The sequence below is a fragment of the Rhodotorula toruloides genome (assembly GCF_000320785.1).
Source record: "Rhodotorula toruloides NP11 unplaced genomic scaffold Scaffold23, whole genome shotgun sequence".
NCBI lineage: Eukaryota > Fungi > Basidiomycota > Microbotryomycetes > Sporidiobolales > Sporidiobolaceae > Rhodotorula > Rhodotorula toruloides.
Window position 1 is genome coordinate 230,887 of NW_015622983.1, and position 15,636 is coordinate 246,522.

The window sequence follows — 15,636 nt, forward strand, 5'->3', positions numbered from 1 at the left end:
CGTCCAGCTTTTCCTCCGCGCTCTGGCGTGCTCCTTCTCGCCCCTCTTCTCTCTTTCGCTCTGCTCTACCTTCGATAAGCGTCGCCCTAGTCCCGCACCTTTGCGCAGCGCGACGAACACGACTTGAAGCTCTCGCTTGACCTTCGCAACTGGCACCGACTGAACACTCGTCGAAGACCACGCAGCAAGCATGTCGTCTTTCGACACAGGAGACATCCTCGACGCCGCCGGAGACGCCTGCGGACCGACCTCTGTCGGACGAGTCGGCCTGCGTATCGGCGCAATCTTCATCATCTTGGTGCGCCACGCTCGCCTTTTTTCGTCGCCTGCGTCTCCATTACTTAGCTTCTATCCCCAACACAGGCTACCTCCCTGGTCGGCACCCTCTTCCCCATCCTCTCTAAGCGAGTCTCGGTCCTTCGTCGAGCGGTACCCGGCTGGATCTTCGAGTTTGCCAAGTGCGTAGACGTGCGATCCCGATTTGCCTCTAGCTGACGAAGGCTTGCGCAGATTCTTCGGCTCGGGTGTGATCCTCGCGACCGGCTTGATCCACCTCCTCGAGCCTGCTGCCGACGCGATTGGCGAAGGCAGTACTCGCTCCGCGGGCGGATGCATCAACGACGCCTGGGGGGAGTACCCCTACGCTGTGAGTAGATGATCCCTCACCTACAGCCGAGCATCTACGCTGACCCTCAGCACCGTACCAGTTCGCCATCTGTCTCATCTCGCTCTTCCTCACCTTTGTTACCCAAATCTGCGCCTTCCGTCTCGGCACCGCCCGACTCGCCAAGCTTGGCTTCAAAGCCTCGCCACACATCCACGTCGTCGGCCACCCAGGACACGTCCAGGAGCAGGACCGCGCAGCGACCATCCCTGGACCCGCTGCCGACTCTACTGGCGAGGCCGACTCTTTGGAGAAAGGCGAGTTTGCGCAGGATGCTGAGGTCGAGAGCCAGCACTTCCACGACGCGAGCGAGCAGAACCCGTTCGTCGCGCAGCTTCTTGGCGTCGCGACTCTCGAGGTACGTTTCTGCTCCGTCTGTCGATCCTACGAAGCCTCGTTGACGCTGAGAACGATTCCCAGTTCGGCGTCGTCTTGCACAGCGTGATCAGTACGGGCCTCTCTTCTTTCCCCCGGCCCTTCCCCTTTCTTGCTAAGACGGCGTTTGCTTGCAGTCGGCTTGACCCTCTCGACGACCGAAGACGATGGCTTTACCACCCTCTTCGTCGTTATCATCTTCCACCAGGTCCGCCTTCTCACACCCTCGCACCCTCCTCCCGCTAATCACCCCCTTCTCCCCTCGCAGATGTTCGAAGGACTCGGACTCGGCACCCGTCTCTCGTTCCTCAAGCTCGACCCGGCATGGTCGTGGATCCCGTGGGTCGGTGCGCTGCTTTACTCGCTTTGCACGCCAATCGGAATGGCGGTTGGGCTGGGCGTACGGGAGGGCTTGGTGCGTTGCCTAGCTTCCACCTTTCCTCAAACTCATCTTGATGTGTACTGAGAAACTGCGTTGCAGAGTATGTCCGGCGCGACAGCTTCGGTTACATCAGGCGTGTTGGACGCTTTCTCGTCCGGCATCCTCCTCTACACCGCAACAGTCGAGTTGCTCGTGCGTCCTCTGCCTTCCCGCTTTATCCTTAGTTCAAGACTGACCTGATCTCGCTCACCGTCTTGGCAGGCTCACGAGTTCATCTTCAACAAGTGCGTCTCTCCCCTCTCCTCCTTCTTCCTCGCTCATTCCTGACTGCACCTTCCACGCACGCAGGTTCTACCACACCTGCTCCTGGAAGCGGCTCTTCTTCTCGCTCGTCTGCTTCGCGGCAGGTGCGGGCATCATGGCGTTGCTGGGCAAGTGGGCGTAAGCAAAACAGGAGTTTGGCGAGCAGTTGCGGTGATCAAGCGGGAGTTCTTGGCAGGAGGCGTAGACATCACGGAGCAATAGAGCGCATAGATGGTTCATTCACGAGCCAGCAGAGCGCCAGGCAGAAGAGTGCGTCTCGCAAAGAAGAGGCGAAAGCACGGCGCGCTTGAGAAACTGCTTCCTTTCTTCGGTATCGACGACGTGTAGAGCGAGGGGGGTACTGAGTCTGACAGAAGAGCCCAGGGGAGCGGAACGGAACGCGAGGCGAAGTCGAGTTGCGCTTAGGCGGCGAGGACCTGCATGATTTCGCGAATCAGCCGGTTTGGATCATGAAAGAGGAAGGGAGGGAGCGCACCTCGGCCTTGAGCTTGTCGCTCTCGGCGCCCGGGTTCTTCTCGAGCAGGGCGAGGAAGTGCTCGACGTACTTGGACTTGGCGGCCTCGGACGAGACGCCCTTCTGCTTGTTCCAGGCCTCCCTGTGCGAGCGCAATCAAGTCAGCGTCTCTGACTTTGCGACGGCAACGAAGCGCCACCGGGCGCCGGAACGGGAGAAGCGAGACGAGGGAGAGAGCGAGCCCGCGAACGCACCACTTGTATTTGCCGGTGAAATCGAGCATGCCGGGCTTGGCGGTGTCATTGTCACCGACGGTGGCCTGCTTGTAGAGTCCGTAGAACTGCGCAAAGCGATCACGAATGGGATCAGTGCACGGCAAGGCCGGGTGTAGTTGGGTCGAGGAGACAGTCTCCGATGAGCGAGCAGCAAGCGGGGCGCATTTCCAAGCACTCCATCGACTAGCTCGAAGCCATGCCACCCAGTGCCACCTCCCCAGGCAGGGCCAGCCAAACTCCGTCATCGACTTGAAACGCCCCAAGCGAGCGAGGTCGCTGCCGTCGTGTCGCGCTGCAAGGTCGGGCAGTCGCGAGCAGACCAAATGGAACCTGAGGAGCAGAATGGCGGACTCGGCCGACTCACGAGGAGCTGGTCGTCCTGCGAGGGCTTGACCGGGCCGTCCTTTGGGAGGTCGCGGATGAGGGCGACGGCCTTCTCGAACTGGGTAGCGGAGTAGGTGGCCATAGTGTACGCTTGGGAGAGTGTTCTGTGCGTGTAAACGGGTGCTTGAGCGGTGTGAGCGGGTGGAAGAAGGTCGAGGAGCGGGAAGAGGAGGTCAGCCAACGACGACAACGCCCAACTGCTCGAACGGGTCTGTTATTGTGCTTACAGTGATCCTCAGACGCTACTCAGCCCCCCTACGCGCTCCATTCGCCCGCCAAAGCCATCTCGCCATCGACCACCTCCTCGGTCAACACCCCACCTTGCCTCGACACCGCTCACAGCGACTCCTGCAGCGGCTGAAGGTGCCAGAGACCAGCGGAAAGTGTGTGGAGACCAGCTCGCATACAGGATGAGCGAAACGCAGCGTGAGTCGCCGCCGTTTCGCTCCCTCACGGATCCTTCGGAGGAAGCGGTCGCGGTGGCTGCACTCGCTCGATCCGAGCTGGTCGGCCCCGACGAGGATCGTACAGGGTCCGACGGTGCCGTACGCCTTCTCTCGCGGCCTACTCGCCCGCCTTGAGCGCTGCCGCATCTCGAGCCTCTTCGACCTACTCCGAGGTCTCTGCTTCGATGCGGGGAAGAAGGATGGCGGCGGCCAAGGATGGCACGGCGAAGATAGCACGAACGGGTGTCGACGAGGCTTACCGTGGCTTGCGGGACGCAGCTGAACTCCGACGATGGCCAGCTCTTCTCGCTAGCGCGCTCGCTGACCTCCTTGTTCTCCATTCTATTCGCAGCCATTCCTCGCCAAATGGGACCACCTACACCTCAAGAGATTGAGCGAAAACTCGGCTCGCCGTCCTTACCACCTCCTTCGTCATCGGTCGTCAGCGTTACGGGATCGCTCGACCGGCAAGGACTGGAGAGGAGGGAGAGCGGATCCGGCGCACCACGACGAGTGAGTCGCACTTCAGCTTGATGCAAGCACTGGTACTCACAGGACTCTGCTTGCAGGCCCACGGTTCGATGTCGTCCGGTGTCTCGAGCAACGACGAAGGAACGGACGAAGACGGCCATCCTTCGCCTCTCCACCGTCCGACAAACCTCCCTCTCTCCGCCATCTCCGAAGCCGAAGACGCCATCGGCTCTGGCAGCGACGGCGAAGAATCGGACGCCTCTTCGATTGGCGGCAACGAGCGTAACCCTGCTTTTGCGGGAGTTGGCGGAGGCGAGGTAGCGAGTCGGACGAGCAGGGACAGCGCAGGCTTGAGTGACAATGTCGCGCTCAAGGCGGGATATCTGATGAAGCGTGGCGAGAGGAGGAAGACCTGGAAGAAGCGGTGGTTCGTGTTGCGTGGCAGACAAGTCGCCATGTACAAGAACGACAAGGTGCGTCCTAATCAGTGTCCTTAGTGACCAACTGCTGACCGTTCGATATGCAGGAGTACCGACTGCTCCGCCTCATCCCTTTGACGGACATCCATACCGTCACTCCCGTTGAGATGAAGAAGCACGCCCACACCTTTGGCATCGTCACGCCTCGCCGCACCTTTTACATCAAGGCGGACTCGGATGCCGACGTCAACGCCTGGTGCCGAGTCATCGAGCGCGCAAAGGCAGAATACCTCGCCCGCGCAACTGTCACGACTCTCGAGACGCCCAACTCGACCGAGCAGCCGACGCCGACGAACGGCCCGACTCCGTCGCAGACCCCGAGGCAGATGAGCTTCTCTGCGATCGGCCCGCCTACGCCAGACGCAGCACAGCCCGCGTCGCATCCGCAGGCGATCGCCATCCCAGGCTCGTCCGCTCCTTCCGTTGGCGGCTCCTTCGCGCCCGTCTCGTACACCACGACGTCTTCCTCCTTCGGCGGCAGCAACCTCCTCGGCACGTCGTACGCCTCGACGACCTCGTCACTCGGACCTGCCGCGCCGCCAAGTTCCGGTTCTCGCGCTCCGCCCAACTCGCTCATCACGCCGGGTCCGATGACTACCGCCGCACCCGGCGGCCTCGGTCTCCACTCACCGTCTGCGGGCGACTTCGAGCTGCAAGGCCTCGATGCACGACTCGAGCAGATGGATCTCGCGCCGCCTCCTCCTCTCGGCGCACCTCGACCAAGCCCTCAGCGCTCAATGAGCGGTCGGAGCGACACGCTCGCCGTCCCCTCTGCAGCGATGCACGGCATCGGCCGCGGCAGGTCAGGCTCATCTGCGACAGGCGGGTCGTCGAGCCTTGCTAGCGGAGTTGCAGGATCGGGAATGGCGGCAATGTCGAGTTCGGAGGAAGAGGACGGGTTCGACCCTGGATACGACTACCCAACTTTCTCGCCGCCGACTGCGCCGCCCGTCCCCGATTCCTCGCTCGTTCAGCAGCAGCCCCAGGTATCCTCCCAGCCTCAGCAAGTCTCGTCGCCGCCCGCTCAGCAGCCATCGGCGAACCCCGCCAATCCGAATAAGGTTATCCTCTCGGGCTACCTGATGAAGCAGGGCAAGCGCAAGACGTGGAGGAAGAGGTGGTTCGTCTTGACGAGCGGGATGCTCATGTACAGCCGCTCTCACATGGTGCGTCTCGTGTTCGTCGCGCTTCTCGGCGCTTTGTCTGACGCCGTCTCGTCGCAGGACAACAAGTTCAATCGACAGATCCCGCTCACCGCCATCCTCGACGCAATCGAGTACGAGCCCCCTCAGCCCGCCTCGAACGCTCACAAGCGCGCATCAGTCGTCTCTGCCTCGTCGCCCAATCCGTCATCACCGTCTCTGGTGTCGCCTGTCGTCGAAGGCGGCAAGACGCTCGCGCACACGTTCAAGATCATCACGCCGAAGCGGACCTACCTCGTCTGTGCGCCGTCCGAGGAAGACGAGATCAAGTGGCTGGCGGCGCTGCAGTGCCTCGTCGCACGCCGCACGCAAGCTCAAGTCGGCTCCGATGTCCCGGCGACTCCTTCCGCTCAAGCACCCGCGACTTCTCCCGTTCCTCCCGCCGCACCGAAGCGAACGCCTTCCCACCCAGGTCCCCCGCCAGTCGCTGGTCGACCTATTCACGGACGACAACGCAGTGTGACGGATGCGGCGAAGCAGGCTGTCATGGATGTCGAGAGGCGGTTCCATCCGGCGAAGGAGGGGGCGGAGCAGGTTGTGGGTGCGTGAGATGGTACGCGAGGGGTGGCAGTTGTCGTATAGTCTGTTTGTATCATTGTCGTTACGCAATCAAGGAAGAAGTCCCTGATGTCCCGTCTGCACCCTCGTGTCGCGAGCTCTCCCTCCTCCCGCTCACTCGCTTCCGCTTGCTACCGCTCCGTGACCCGCTTGACTGCCTTCTTCTGCTCGCCGGAATGTCGCTCGAGGTACGCACGCAAGTCGCATCGTCCCACAACGCCTGCTCACCGCGCATGTCCCGCTCGCAGACCTCATCGCCCTCGCACCCCGTCAACCCCTTCCCGCTCCTCAGGCTCCCGCATGAGCTGCTCGACGCGATCTCTGACTACGCCTACGAAGATCAATTCCGTCCCAAGCCGATCTGTCGAGCTTTGCGCGTTTTCGCGGAGAAGCGGTTCTTCCGCGACGTGCGCCTCAACACGTATGAAGCGCTCGGCTCTTTCGCGGCGACGGTCAATAGCGGAGCGCACCTGCGCTGCATGGTCCAGACGGTCTCGGTATCGGTTCCTTCCCGACGACTGAACTCGACGACGCGCCCCCCCCGTCGACATAGGCGCTCAGCAGCGAACGGCACTTGCGGACAGCGAGCGGTTCGTCTCTCGGATCGAATGGACGACGGTACTGCATCGACTCCCGAACATCTACGCCCTGGACTTGTCCAATGTCGATCCCGCCCTTCTCGAAGTTCTCGTCGATGGTGGACTCGAATCTCCAGCTTTGCGGAAACTGCGCAAGTTAGTACTGCGGTACAACGAACCGCCTGTCCTGAACAAACCGTGGTGGCCTGGCCAGCTTGCGCGGTACACTGCGCTGGACGACATCGAGCTCATCTGGTTTCAGGCCTTTCCGGCAGAAATCGCGACACCTTCGCGCATGCCGCTGCCGAGGATCACTACTCTCAGCCTCTCAATTGCTGAATTTGATCTGTGGCCAGCCCAGAACTTCGCCGCGCTCTTCCCGAACCTTCAGCGGCTCACGCTGGCGGACACGGGTCCTCGCGGCTTCGGCTCGATACTGGCGACAATGCCGAGCAGAATTTGCTTCCTTGCCTTCTACGCCAGTTCCATCTACCCACCTGAACCCGATCCCGTATTCCCTATCGACGAGTACCTCGGAAGGTTCGACCAGCTCGAAGAGCTTCACCTCTGCCAAGACTCGTTCGTTGCTGCTGGACTCGCCACCAGTTTACGCACTTTCGTAAACCTGCGCGTCCTTTCGTTTGACCTATGGTCTCCGGTTACGGACGACTTCCTCCTCTCCCTCGTCGATGGTCCAACGCGCCTACACCAGCTTAGGCGTCTCGTCCTCAACTATGTCTTATGCGAGCGCGGGACAACGATCACGAGTGATTACACATCGCCACTTAAAGCGGGAGACCTGGACGATCTCGTTCACGACGACTGGTGCGCTCCGCAATGGCCCGAGGATTGCTCTGAGGCGGGACTCGTCGCCGTCGTCGACGCAGCCGAAGCAGCCGGCGTCGAGGTCGTTGGCACCGCGCTCGATGCGATTGGCTACGAGGAGGACTGGAACCGCCAAATGGGCAAGACCTTGCTGGTCTGGGGAAGGCAGGAAGCCGACTTCGACGAGGCGAGGGAATTCTTCGGCGACGAGTTTGACTGGGAGGGACGCGAGTTTTTCGGCGATTACGAGTGGAATCGGCTGTTGGAGGAGGAGCGGCGCAGGATGTAGTTGAGCGTGAGCCAGGGAATGGACCTTCGACTCGAATTGAAGCGACAGAGTCCGTTTTCGGCTGTGAGTTCGCTTCGCACGGTTCTGCTTCAAGCTGCGACGGCAGTCCACAAGCGTCGCATCGGCTTACTCGCCCGCATCGGCCTCAAGGTTTCCTTCCTCGCTTCCTCGTCTCCTCGCTCTCTCCACCCTTTCCCCGCTGCTGCCTCGCATCCGCTCAGATCGTCACGCTCGGAGTGCGACCACCTCACAGCTGTGTCTGCGTCGTCATTGAGCCTACAGAGTCCGCCCGAACCGCCACGGTACCAGGATCCGGCTGTCGCGCCGCCTGGAGCGATGAGGAGGAAGGGATGGCGACGAACGGCTCGCGGCACTTGGAGGCCGTTTGAGGCTGCACAGGTGCGTCGTCTGAACTGTCCGGGACTTTCCACACGCAGACTTGGACGCAGCGAAGGCGAGCAGAGCCCCTGCGTCCTCCTCCGCCTCTGTGTCTCCCCGTATGGGGCCAGGGTTGCCTGCCACGATACAGCTGCTATGAGGCTGCCCAGTACATCCAGTCGAACCTGTCTTCACGGGCCAGGCAGGATCGAACGGCGAGACTCCTGCTCACGCTTGAGTCGCTCGCAACCCGGACTGACGAGGACTTTGACGGCGCACACTTTCGCAGGGCGACTACCCAGGCTGATTTACCGACTTGACGGCTTCGTCCACCTCCTCGACTGTGCAACAGGCCGGCTCAGCGCGGAGCGGATCCAGTAGGGCGTCTCCACGCCCGCTCGACTGGCTTCTTGAACACAAGCACACGCCAAACGGTCTCGCTCGACCCGCCTCTTCCAGCATCGCAGCTGTATCGACATGACGTGCGTACTGAAGATCAACTTCGGGCGGGACTTTCCAGCAATATAGCTTGGAAGTCCAACCCCGACTGGGTGTTGGGACAGTCTCTCCGAGGTACGAGGCGGGATCAAGACGGTGGTCCAGGCGTAGTAGCTCCAGCGCTCTCTCTTACCGTCGTCAAGACCATAAGGTAGGCCTTCGCCCGTGTCAGTCGCCCGTTCACCCGCTCAAGCGAGAGAGGCAGTCTCCCTGGCTTTCTGCGCTCGTGCTTTGCTTCCTGGCGCCTGGATCTGGCTGAGTCGTGAGCACTGTGCTGCCAAGCTCGCCTTGACGCCTTCACCTGCCGCCGTCGCTGAACTTGGACGCTCTCACTCGCCCTCTCGCCTCTCTTCCTCCTTCGCTTCACTCGTTCTCGCCACTTCACGCTGAATCCGCTCGAACAGCTCGCCATGCTTCCTTCACACTTACTTGAGTCTCCTGCTACTACTTGCACGCCCTCCCGCGCCGTCCTCGCTCTCTCCTCGACGCGCCTTGTTCGCACAGACCCTCTCGACGTGTCACCACCTTCGACAGCCTAAGTTACTCGCTCGCTTGACTGGGTGTGCCCCGGTCACGACAACTTAGACGATCGTGCTCGACTGGATGGAGCTGCGCGGTACGGCGCTGGGAGGACTCGCTCGCGGTTCAGGCTGAACGAGGTGCGTTTCGACTTGCACTCCTCCTCCTCCTTCGCCTGACCGTTCCGGTTGCTCTGCAGCACAGTCAGGTCCTGGAGTCGATCGAACAGGTGCGCTGCTCAGTCTCGAGCTTTCCATACCAGAGACCGGCCAGGCGGGACTGGTGGTACTCCTCTCGGGAAGTGTGATCAGGCTGACCCACATCGGCTGGGCTTGTCTCTTCTGGTCGGTCAAGACTCCTTGGCCGGTCGTCTTGGTCGATCAGGAGAGGGGCGTCCAGTTCTGGTGGGTCGACTCGGTTGCGCTTTGCGAGGTGAAGACGGCAGGTCCTGCAGTCTGCGGATTGACAAGAGACTGAAGCGGCGCACCCTACAGATCCTCGGCTTGAGAATGACGATCATCCGGCCGCCAGACTGGACGCCTTGCGCGGATGAAGGTTTGTCGTGGTTTCCTCCCAGTCGCGCGCAACCTTGACAAGGGGCTCACGCTTCTCTCCTTCTCCCAGCTCGCCTGCGATTCACTCCCGCTTGACGAGCGCCAGAACCGCGTTCAACTCGTACTTTCTCCTCGCACAGGTGCGTCAATCTCCGTCTGGGCTGTTCCTGCTCCACCCCACATGCGCTGCGCGGAGTCGAGCGATGATGAGTGGGTACACATGGGCTACATCGTCTACGTCGGCCGGTTCCGTCCCAGTTTGCGCGCGCCAGTGCGATCAGAAGGCCATTCGACGGCTTCTGGCTGGGCAGCCATTCGACGGCTTCTGGCTGGGCAGCAAGTAGGGTTCCTTCTCATTCGGAGAGGAACGCCTAGCGATTCGAGTGTTATCGAGAACACGTCTCTTTTGTCGAGAATCATGGGCAGCGGGAACTGACGAGGTCGGCATTGACGCACCCAGGCATGCTCGCCGTCGACGCTCAAGCTGGCTCACTCGTCAAAGGTGCGCAGGTTTCCGTCGAGCCTTCCGTTGGTCTTCCTAAGAGCCGCACGATGACCCTGGACTGACTAGACGGCACCTGCGCACCCCTCCTCACAGGCTCGCGGTTGATACCCTTGCTTGCGACCGCGCTCAACTGGCGAGTGCGTCGGTCTCCTTTCAAGCTGTCCACCAAGTCGAGACCCTTTGCTTCAACAAGAAGAACGGAACGCACACGCAGCGTCGTCGCGGGAGTTCAAGATGGATACGACCGACTCGAAGTGCCTAGTAGCACGAGCTCCTGAAGAACGTCGACTAGGACTGACACATTTGGCACCGACGCAACCAGATCCGCTTCGACGCCTCAAGCCCATCCCGTTCCAGGTGCGCAGGCTTCCGTCGAGCCTTTCTTACATCCCCGGATCCCCGAACTGACATGCGCCGTCACTCTCGCAGGCTCGCCTTCTTGTACCGCCCCGCCTTGCGCTGGATTTGCCTCTTCCATCAGGTCAACACCAGGTGCGCCGGTCCCTGTCTGGGCTGTCGGCATATTTATGCAGAAGGCAATCCTCGGTTTCGAGGATTATCATCCGGTTGTCGTATCGGTCGACAGCCTCTTGCGACGTACTCGGTCTTCTCGGTGGTCGGCGAGGCGTCGTCCTTCTCTTACATCGGCGCGGTGGCACCGCGCTCAAGTGCCCTCAATTCATGCACATGCGGACTGACATGGACGGCACCGGCGCACCCAGGTCTAGCTCGAAGGGGGTCCTTCGCTCAAATCTCGCAGAGTACGCTCGCTTCAACTTGCACGACGGGAAGCGTCTCGCTGACGCGAGACTCGAAATCAGCAGACTTGGGATTCTCTGCGGCTGGTGCGTCGATTTTTGCCCGAGCTGCCAAATCTCTACCGTTGTACGCAGCGCGTCGTCAAGAGTTCGCACCAAGATGATGTACCCGAGAGCCTGCAACAAGATGATCTACCCCGGCTGACAAGGGCGACATTGACGCACCCAGACTCGACTGGCTCGATTCGCCGAAACAGGTGCGTCGGTCCTCGCTCGAGCTTCCCGCTGTCTACCTTCGTGCGCAGGATGAACATGGTCATGAACTTGGTTTTGGCTGACAAGAGCGACATTGATGCACCCAGGTCTCCCCAACGCCTGCGTCCGCAAAGCAGAGGTGCGTCGATCTCCGTTCGGGCTGCCGCTCTTCTACCGCGTACTCCTCTGCCATACGAGCCCTCGTACTACACACGCATCACGCGCACGCATGCACACGCACATCCCGAGGCCAGCCTGGCGCCCCCAGAGCTGGAGGCTGACAAGAACGGCATTGACGCACCCAGGACGCGCTGTACGACAATATCGCTCTCGACAACTCACAAGATGGGCTGTTGGCGGTCTAGCAGGCGGCATGCGCGGCGGATGAGACGTGTAGCGCGGGGTGATTCAGGGATGTCGAGGAGTTGCAATTCAGTGCTCCTCGGCGCACGTCTCCTAGCCTTCCTCGATGCTTCGAGACATACTAGCGAGCCGTTCGCAGCGCAGAAAGCGTCCAGCGAGAGCATCCCAATACGACTTGGAGAGCCGCACCGCCCTCTTCACCTTCGCCATGCTCGTTCGGCTGCTCGCGTCGCTCCTGCTGGTCTCGCTCGGCCGCACAGCGCTAGCAGATGGCTCATCGAGCGTAGCACGCGCCGACTCGTACCGCGAAACGCTGCGGTTGACGCCCTTCCCTGACGGCAAGGTTCACTCCGAGTTCAGCTTTCGGCTCGAAGGGGCGTGGCGCGATGAAGGGCTTGCGGTATCGCAGAATGCAGTTGGTACGTACACGCATTGGCAGAGCTCGCCGCGCAGTCTCACGAACTCGTCGCCGTCGCGCAGTCCACGACCACACTCTCCTTCCCCGCCTGCTCACCTCTCTCGTCCGACAACACCGCGTCGCTTCCTTCCATTTGACTCTATCTTCGGGTCGATGGCAGCCGACATGGCCGCTGCACCTGCCAGCCGAAGTGCCCGCATCCGGCATCGAGTTGACGGCATGGCTCGAGCGGCTCGAGGGGGAGACCAACGAGGACGAGCGGGAACGATGGGAGGCGTTCACGAGCGCGGTCAGTGGGTTGTTCTGTGCGGGCGTAGTGGCGGACGGCGTCAAGACGAGCACGAGCAGCCCGACTTGGACTGTGTCATTTGACGGCGAGGGAGACGAGCGAGGTGCGTTCCTGCCGTTTCTCAGCGGGGACCGTTTCACTCACACTCTCCCGCACCGTAGAATACAGCTTGTACCGCCTGACGATGCCTCGACTCGCCGCCGCCTGCACAGAGTCCCTCACGCCCTTCCTCTCGCTCCTTCCCTGCTCCTACCACGCTGGCCTCTCATCACTCCTCAACCCGCATCGACTTTTCGACGGCGACTTCACGCTGATTGGCGTAAAGTTCTTGCTGAAGGAGGCGGAAGAGATGGCGGCGTTCGAGCTGGAAATCGGGAGCGTGCTGGACCCGGTGAGGAAGGACCGGCTGACGGGCCAGCTAGGACGGAGAGGTGCGCCCAGCGTTTGATTTCTCTTTTTCTTTCATGCTAACTCGTCGGTTGCGCAGAGTTCTCGATCAGCAGCCTTTACGACAGGACCCTCGCAACAGCCTGTCCAGTCGCCAGCGACTCGAGAATCGAACTCGTCGTCCCGACGCACTCGGTCAACCCCTTCTCCATCGAGCCGGACCTGGCACGAGAGGTCACGAAGATCGATGGTCGTGAAGTCGCGGTTTGGGATGTCAAACAAGGTGCGCTTACGTTACCTTCGCTGGCGAGAGAGCGAGTCAAGCTGATGCCGCTCTTCCGCGTAGCTCTCGAAACGGCAGCACTGGACGTGCGAGTAACATGGCCAGGCGAAAGCGTCTTCCGCAACCGTGAGTCAGCTCTACAGGCGTTACTGTCGAGCCAGCTGACCGTTTCCCTCGCAGCATCACCTTCGAAGCTTCCGCAAGCACCCATCGCCGTCCGGCGGCTGCTTTTCGGCGTCGGGCAAGAACGCGGTCGGATAGGCGTCGAGCTGATCAACAACGAGGAGGTCGAGCACGAGATCGTATGGTCGGAAGTGTGGCCGTGGTGGTTGAGGGCGTTTGTGAGCACGCTGGAGACGCAGACGGACGGGCAGTCGGCGCCAGGCAAGTCCGACCGTTTCGCCTCCATCCCACTTTTCGCTGACCCTCGGTCCCACAGAACGCATTCTCGACCTCGACTACATCCCTGCAATTGCCCGCGAGCGGCCGACAACGCTGCAAGCGCTCATTCGCCTGCCGCCCAAGTCGGCGACCCGCCTCACCCTCGCCTATGAGTCGGCCAGCCTGTGGTACACCGAGTACCCTTCCGACTCGAACCGCGGGTTCTCGGTACCAGGAGCGACCGTCGTCCTGCTTCCGCCCCTCGAGGGCGGCTCTAGCAGTCCCCGACGACAAGGCGTGCTGCGGTCGCGCCGTCCGGTCCTACGGCTGCAGACGCCCACGACGCTGCTGAGCCTGCCCACGCCGGACTTCAGCATGCCGTACAACGTCATCATCCTGACGAGCACGGTGATGGCGCTGTTCTTCGGGAGCGTGATGAACGGGATGATTCGGCGGTGGTGGATTGTCGACGTTGGCGGTTCGGGGTCGGCAGGGACCAAGGTGCAGTAGTTCCCGGTCGAGTTCTCGCTGTTGTACCACTCGTTTGAGCGTGTTCTCTGCGTGCGTGACTTGGACGAGGCGCGACTTGATGAGGACGAGTCCTGGTTGCAACCGCAACTCTGCTCTTCCTCCCCGTCCACACCCTCTCCTCGCCTGGATCGCAGCCGGAGTACACCTGAGAGCCTGCACGAGTGTCACGAGGACCGCCGCACCAGTTGTACGTCTCCGCCGCGCTTCTACGCACTCGTCCTTCAACTCACAGCGTTCGAACCTCTCCCGCCGTCTCGTGCCGCCAACAGCGCTTGCAGGGCGTGACTGCCGCCTGCAGAGGGTGCGATAGAGTGGTACGCCCCTTTCGAGCTGTTCTGCAGCCCAGGCGAGCGAGTCCTGACCCTTAACGAGGCAATCCTCCAGCTTGTCCGCCCGCAGTCCCTCCCCGTCTCGACCGCCTGCTTCGCTCTCTTTCGCTCGCTTCTTGACTCGAAATGGCGTCGTACAATCGCCCCTCCGGCCCCGCCTACACGAGCGCGTACGACCCGGACGAGCTCGACTACGGCGAGGACGAACTCGTGATGGACGTCGGAGCGGAGCAAGCCCCTCTCAGCGGGTCCGAGGTCTCTCCGGAGCCTCTACTGGGTGAGCGAGAGGCGTCTGTCGCGGCAATGGAGGTGGAAGACGAGGAGGGAAGCTCGTCGCGCGAGGAGGGCGAAGTCGAAGAGGACGACCACGGACGCCGCTCAGACTCGGAGACGCTCCAAGCCCCGTCGCATGCTTCGTCACGCTTGCAGTCCGGCCAGCAAAGCTCACACAGCTCGTACAGCTACGAGGCGCCGCCTCGATGGGTCAGTACGCTCGCGCCGGAGCTGGGCCAAGGACCATCGTCAGCGCCGTCGACGAACACTTTCCGACGGAGATCAGCAGACGAAAGGCCGGTCCGAAGGTACGCTTACCGACTACAGGACGATCTCTTCTCCCAAGCTGATCGTCCCGTCCGCAGCCCGAGTTGGGAGGGCAAGAAACCCAAGTCGGCGCCGTATGATCGCTCGTTCGCTCAGTCGTGCGTCATTTCGCTCTACACGCGTTCAGACCAGGCTGACGACAGCTACCACATCAGCGGTCGCTCGGCTCGACGCAACGACCAGCTTCACTCGCATGTCCGGTCGACCGCGCACTCGAGCACTCCGTCGAGCCGCCCGCCTCTTCCGCCTCGACGTCGCAACACCTTCTCTGAGCCGCAGTCGCCTACTCGTTCGTCAATGCGCGAAGCGTACTCTGGCAGATCCGCCTTCGGACCCGGCGGACGAGCGCCAATGGGACCGTCTTCCTTGCCTACTCCGACCGCATCGCCCGTCCGAGCAGCTCAGGATCAGCCATCGCTTCTCTCCCGCATCGACTTTCAAGCCGGCGAAGCTGCTCGTGCCCGGTCGGATCAGCTTGCGAAACCTTCCCAAGCTCGCTTCGTTCCGGCTCAGGACGTTCCTTCGCCTACGACGACGAGTGGCCCAACAGGGTGGCCAGCGCGAGATGCCCCAGGACCTTCGAGTGCACCTTACCCGCCCTACTACCCCTCGTCGCATCCGCCTCCTCCTCACGCTCCTTACCCACCTCACCCGTCAAGTTACCCTCCGCCCTCTCACGGCTACTACCCTCCGCACTACCATTATCCTCCTTACAGCTCTTCTGCGAACACCTACGCCGGCGCTGCGATCCCTCAATATCCGCCCGCCTACTCGTCGCCTCCTTCGCACCCGTCCTACGCGCCGCTTCCACCTCTTCATCCTCAGCCTCACGTCCCTCCACACGCCTCTCCCTCTGGCCTTGACCCGACGCTCGCCATGACC

At 61.7% G+C, this 15,636-nt stretch overlaps 7 protein-coding genes across 7 annotated transcripts in view; 6 read left to right on the plus strand and 1 right to left on the minus strand.

Annotated features, from left to right (window-relative positions):
• Positions 1-190: 190 nt before the first annotated feature.
• Positions 191-1,866, plus strand: RHTO_03852 (zip-like iron-zinc transporter; the record flags this gene model as incomplete). Its single annotated transcript, XM_016417521.1, has 10 exons — positions 191-298; positions 364-458; positions 511-646; positions 708-1,022; positions 1,085-1,112; positions 1,177-1,247; positions 1,308-1,454; positions 1,521-1,613; positions 1,683-1,705; positions 1,770-1,866. The coding sequence occupies 10 exons, from the start codon at positions 191-193 to the stop codon at positions 1,864-1,866; spliced, it is 1,113 nt and encodes a 370-aa protein (XP_016271173.1).
• Positions 1,867-2,146: 280 nt separating this feature from the next.
• RHTO_03853 (acyl-CoA-binding protein, ACBP) lies at positions 2,147-2,940 on the minus strand (the record flags this gene model as incomplete). The annotated part of the gene is made up of 4 exons (XM_016417522.1): positions 2,147-2,161; positions 2,221-2,341; positions 2,454-2,539; positions 2,839-2,940. 4 exons carry the CDS (start codon positions 2,938-2,940, stop codon positions 2,147-2,149), a joined length of 324 nt encoding a protein of 107 aa, XP_016271174.1.
• Positions 2,941-3,268: 328 nt separating this feature from the next.
• RHTO_03854 (pleckstrin-like domain-containing protein) lies at positions 3,269-6,005 on the plus strand (the record flags this gene model as incomplete). The annotated part of the gene is made up of 5 exons (XM_016417523.1): positions 3,269-3,284; positions 3,657-3,817; positions 3,874-4,248; positions 4,302-5,420; positions 5,478-6,005. The coding sequence occupies 5 exons, from the start codon at positions 3,269-3,271 to the stop codon at positions 6,003-6,005; spliced, it is 2,199 nt and encodes a 732-aa protein (XP_016271175.1).
• Positions 6,006-6,190: 185 nt separating this feature from the next.
• On the plus strand, positions 6,191-7,706 carry RHTO_03855 (uncharacterized protein; the record flags this gene model as incomplete). The annotated part of the gene is made up of 3 exons (XM_016417524.1): positions 6,191-6,202; positions 6,263-6,511; positions 6,579-7,706. The coding sequence occupies 3 exons, from the start codon at positions 6,191-6,193 to the stop codon at positions 7,704-7,706; spliced, it is 1,389 nt and encodes a 462-aa protein (XP_016271176.1).
• Positions 7,707-9,650: 1,944 nt separating this feature from the next.
• Positions 9,651-11,561, plus strand: RHTO_03856 (uncharacterized protein; the record flags this gene model as incomplete). Its single annotated transcript, XM_016417525.1, has 11 exons — positions 9,651-9,656; positions 9,726-9,795; positions 10,116-10,157; positions 10,254-10,414; positions 10,483-10,517; positions 10,590-10,652; positions 10,883-10,921; positions 10,985-11,009; positions 11,054-11,175; positions 11,281-11,312; positions 11,479-11,561. The coding sequence occupies 11 exons, from the start codon at positions 9,651-9,653 to the stop codon at positions 11,559-11,561; spliced, it is 678 nt and encodes a 225-aa protein (XP_016271177.1).
• A 183-nt stretch (positions 11,562-11,744) lies between these two features.
• RHTO_03857 (phosphatidylinositol glycan, class T) lies at positions 11,745-13,804 on the plus strand (the record flags this gene model as incomplete). The annotated part of the gene is made up of 7 exons (XM_016417526.1): positions 11,745-11,955; positions 12,017-12,346; positions 12,405-12,674; positions 12,731-12,913; positions 12,977-13,039; positions 13,094-13,309; positions 13,353-13,804. The coding sequence occupies 7 exons, from the start codon at positions 11,745-11,747 to the stop codon at positions 13,802-13,804; spliced, it is 1,725 nt and encodes a 574-aa protein (XP_016271178.1).
• Positions 13,805-14,280: 476 nt separating this feature from the next.
• Positions 14,281-15,636, plus strand: part of RHTO_03858 (uncharacterized protein) — a gene marked incomplete at both ends in the record, with an annotated part of 1,561 nt that continues 205 nt past the window's right edge. The window contains 3 exons of the mRNA XM_016417527.1: positions 14,281-14,735; positions 14,793-14,852; positions 14,910-15,585. Coding sequence (XP_016271179.1) covers positions 14,281-14,735; positions 14,793-14,852; positions 14,910-15,585 — 1,191 coding nt within the window. The remainder of the gene's footprint in view (positions 14,736-14,792; positions 14,853-14,909; positions 15,586-15,636) is intronic.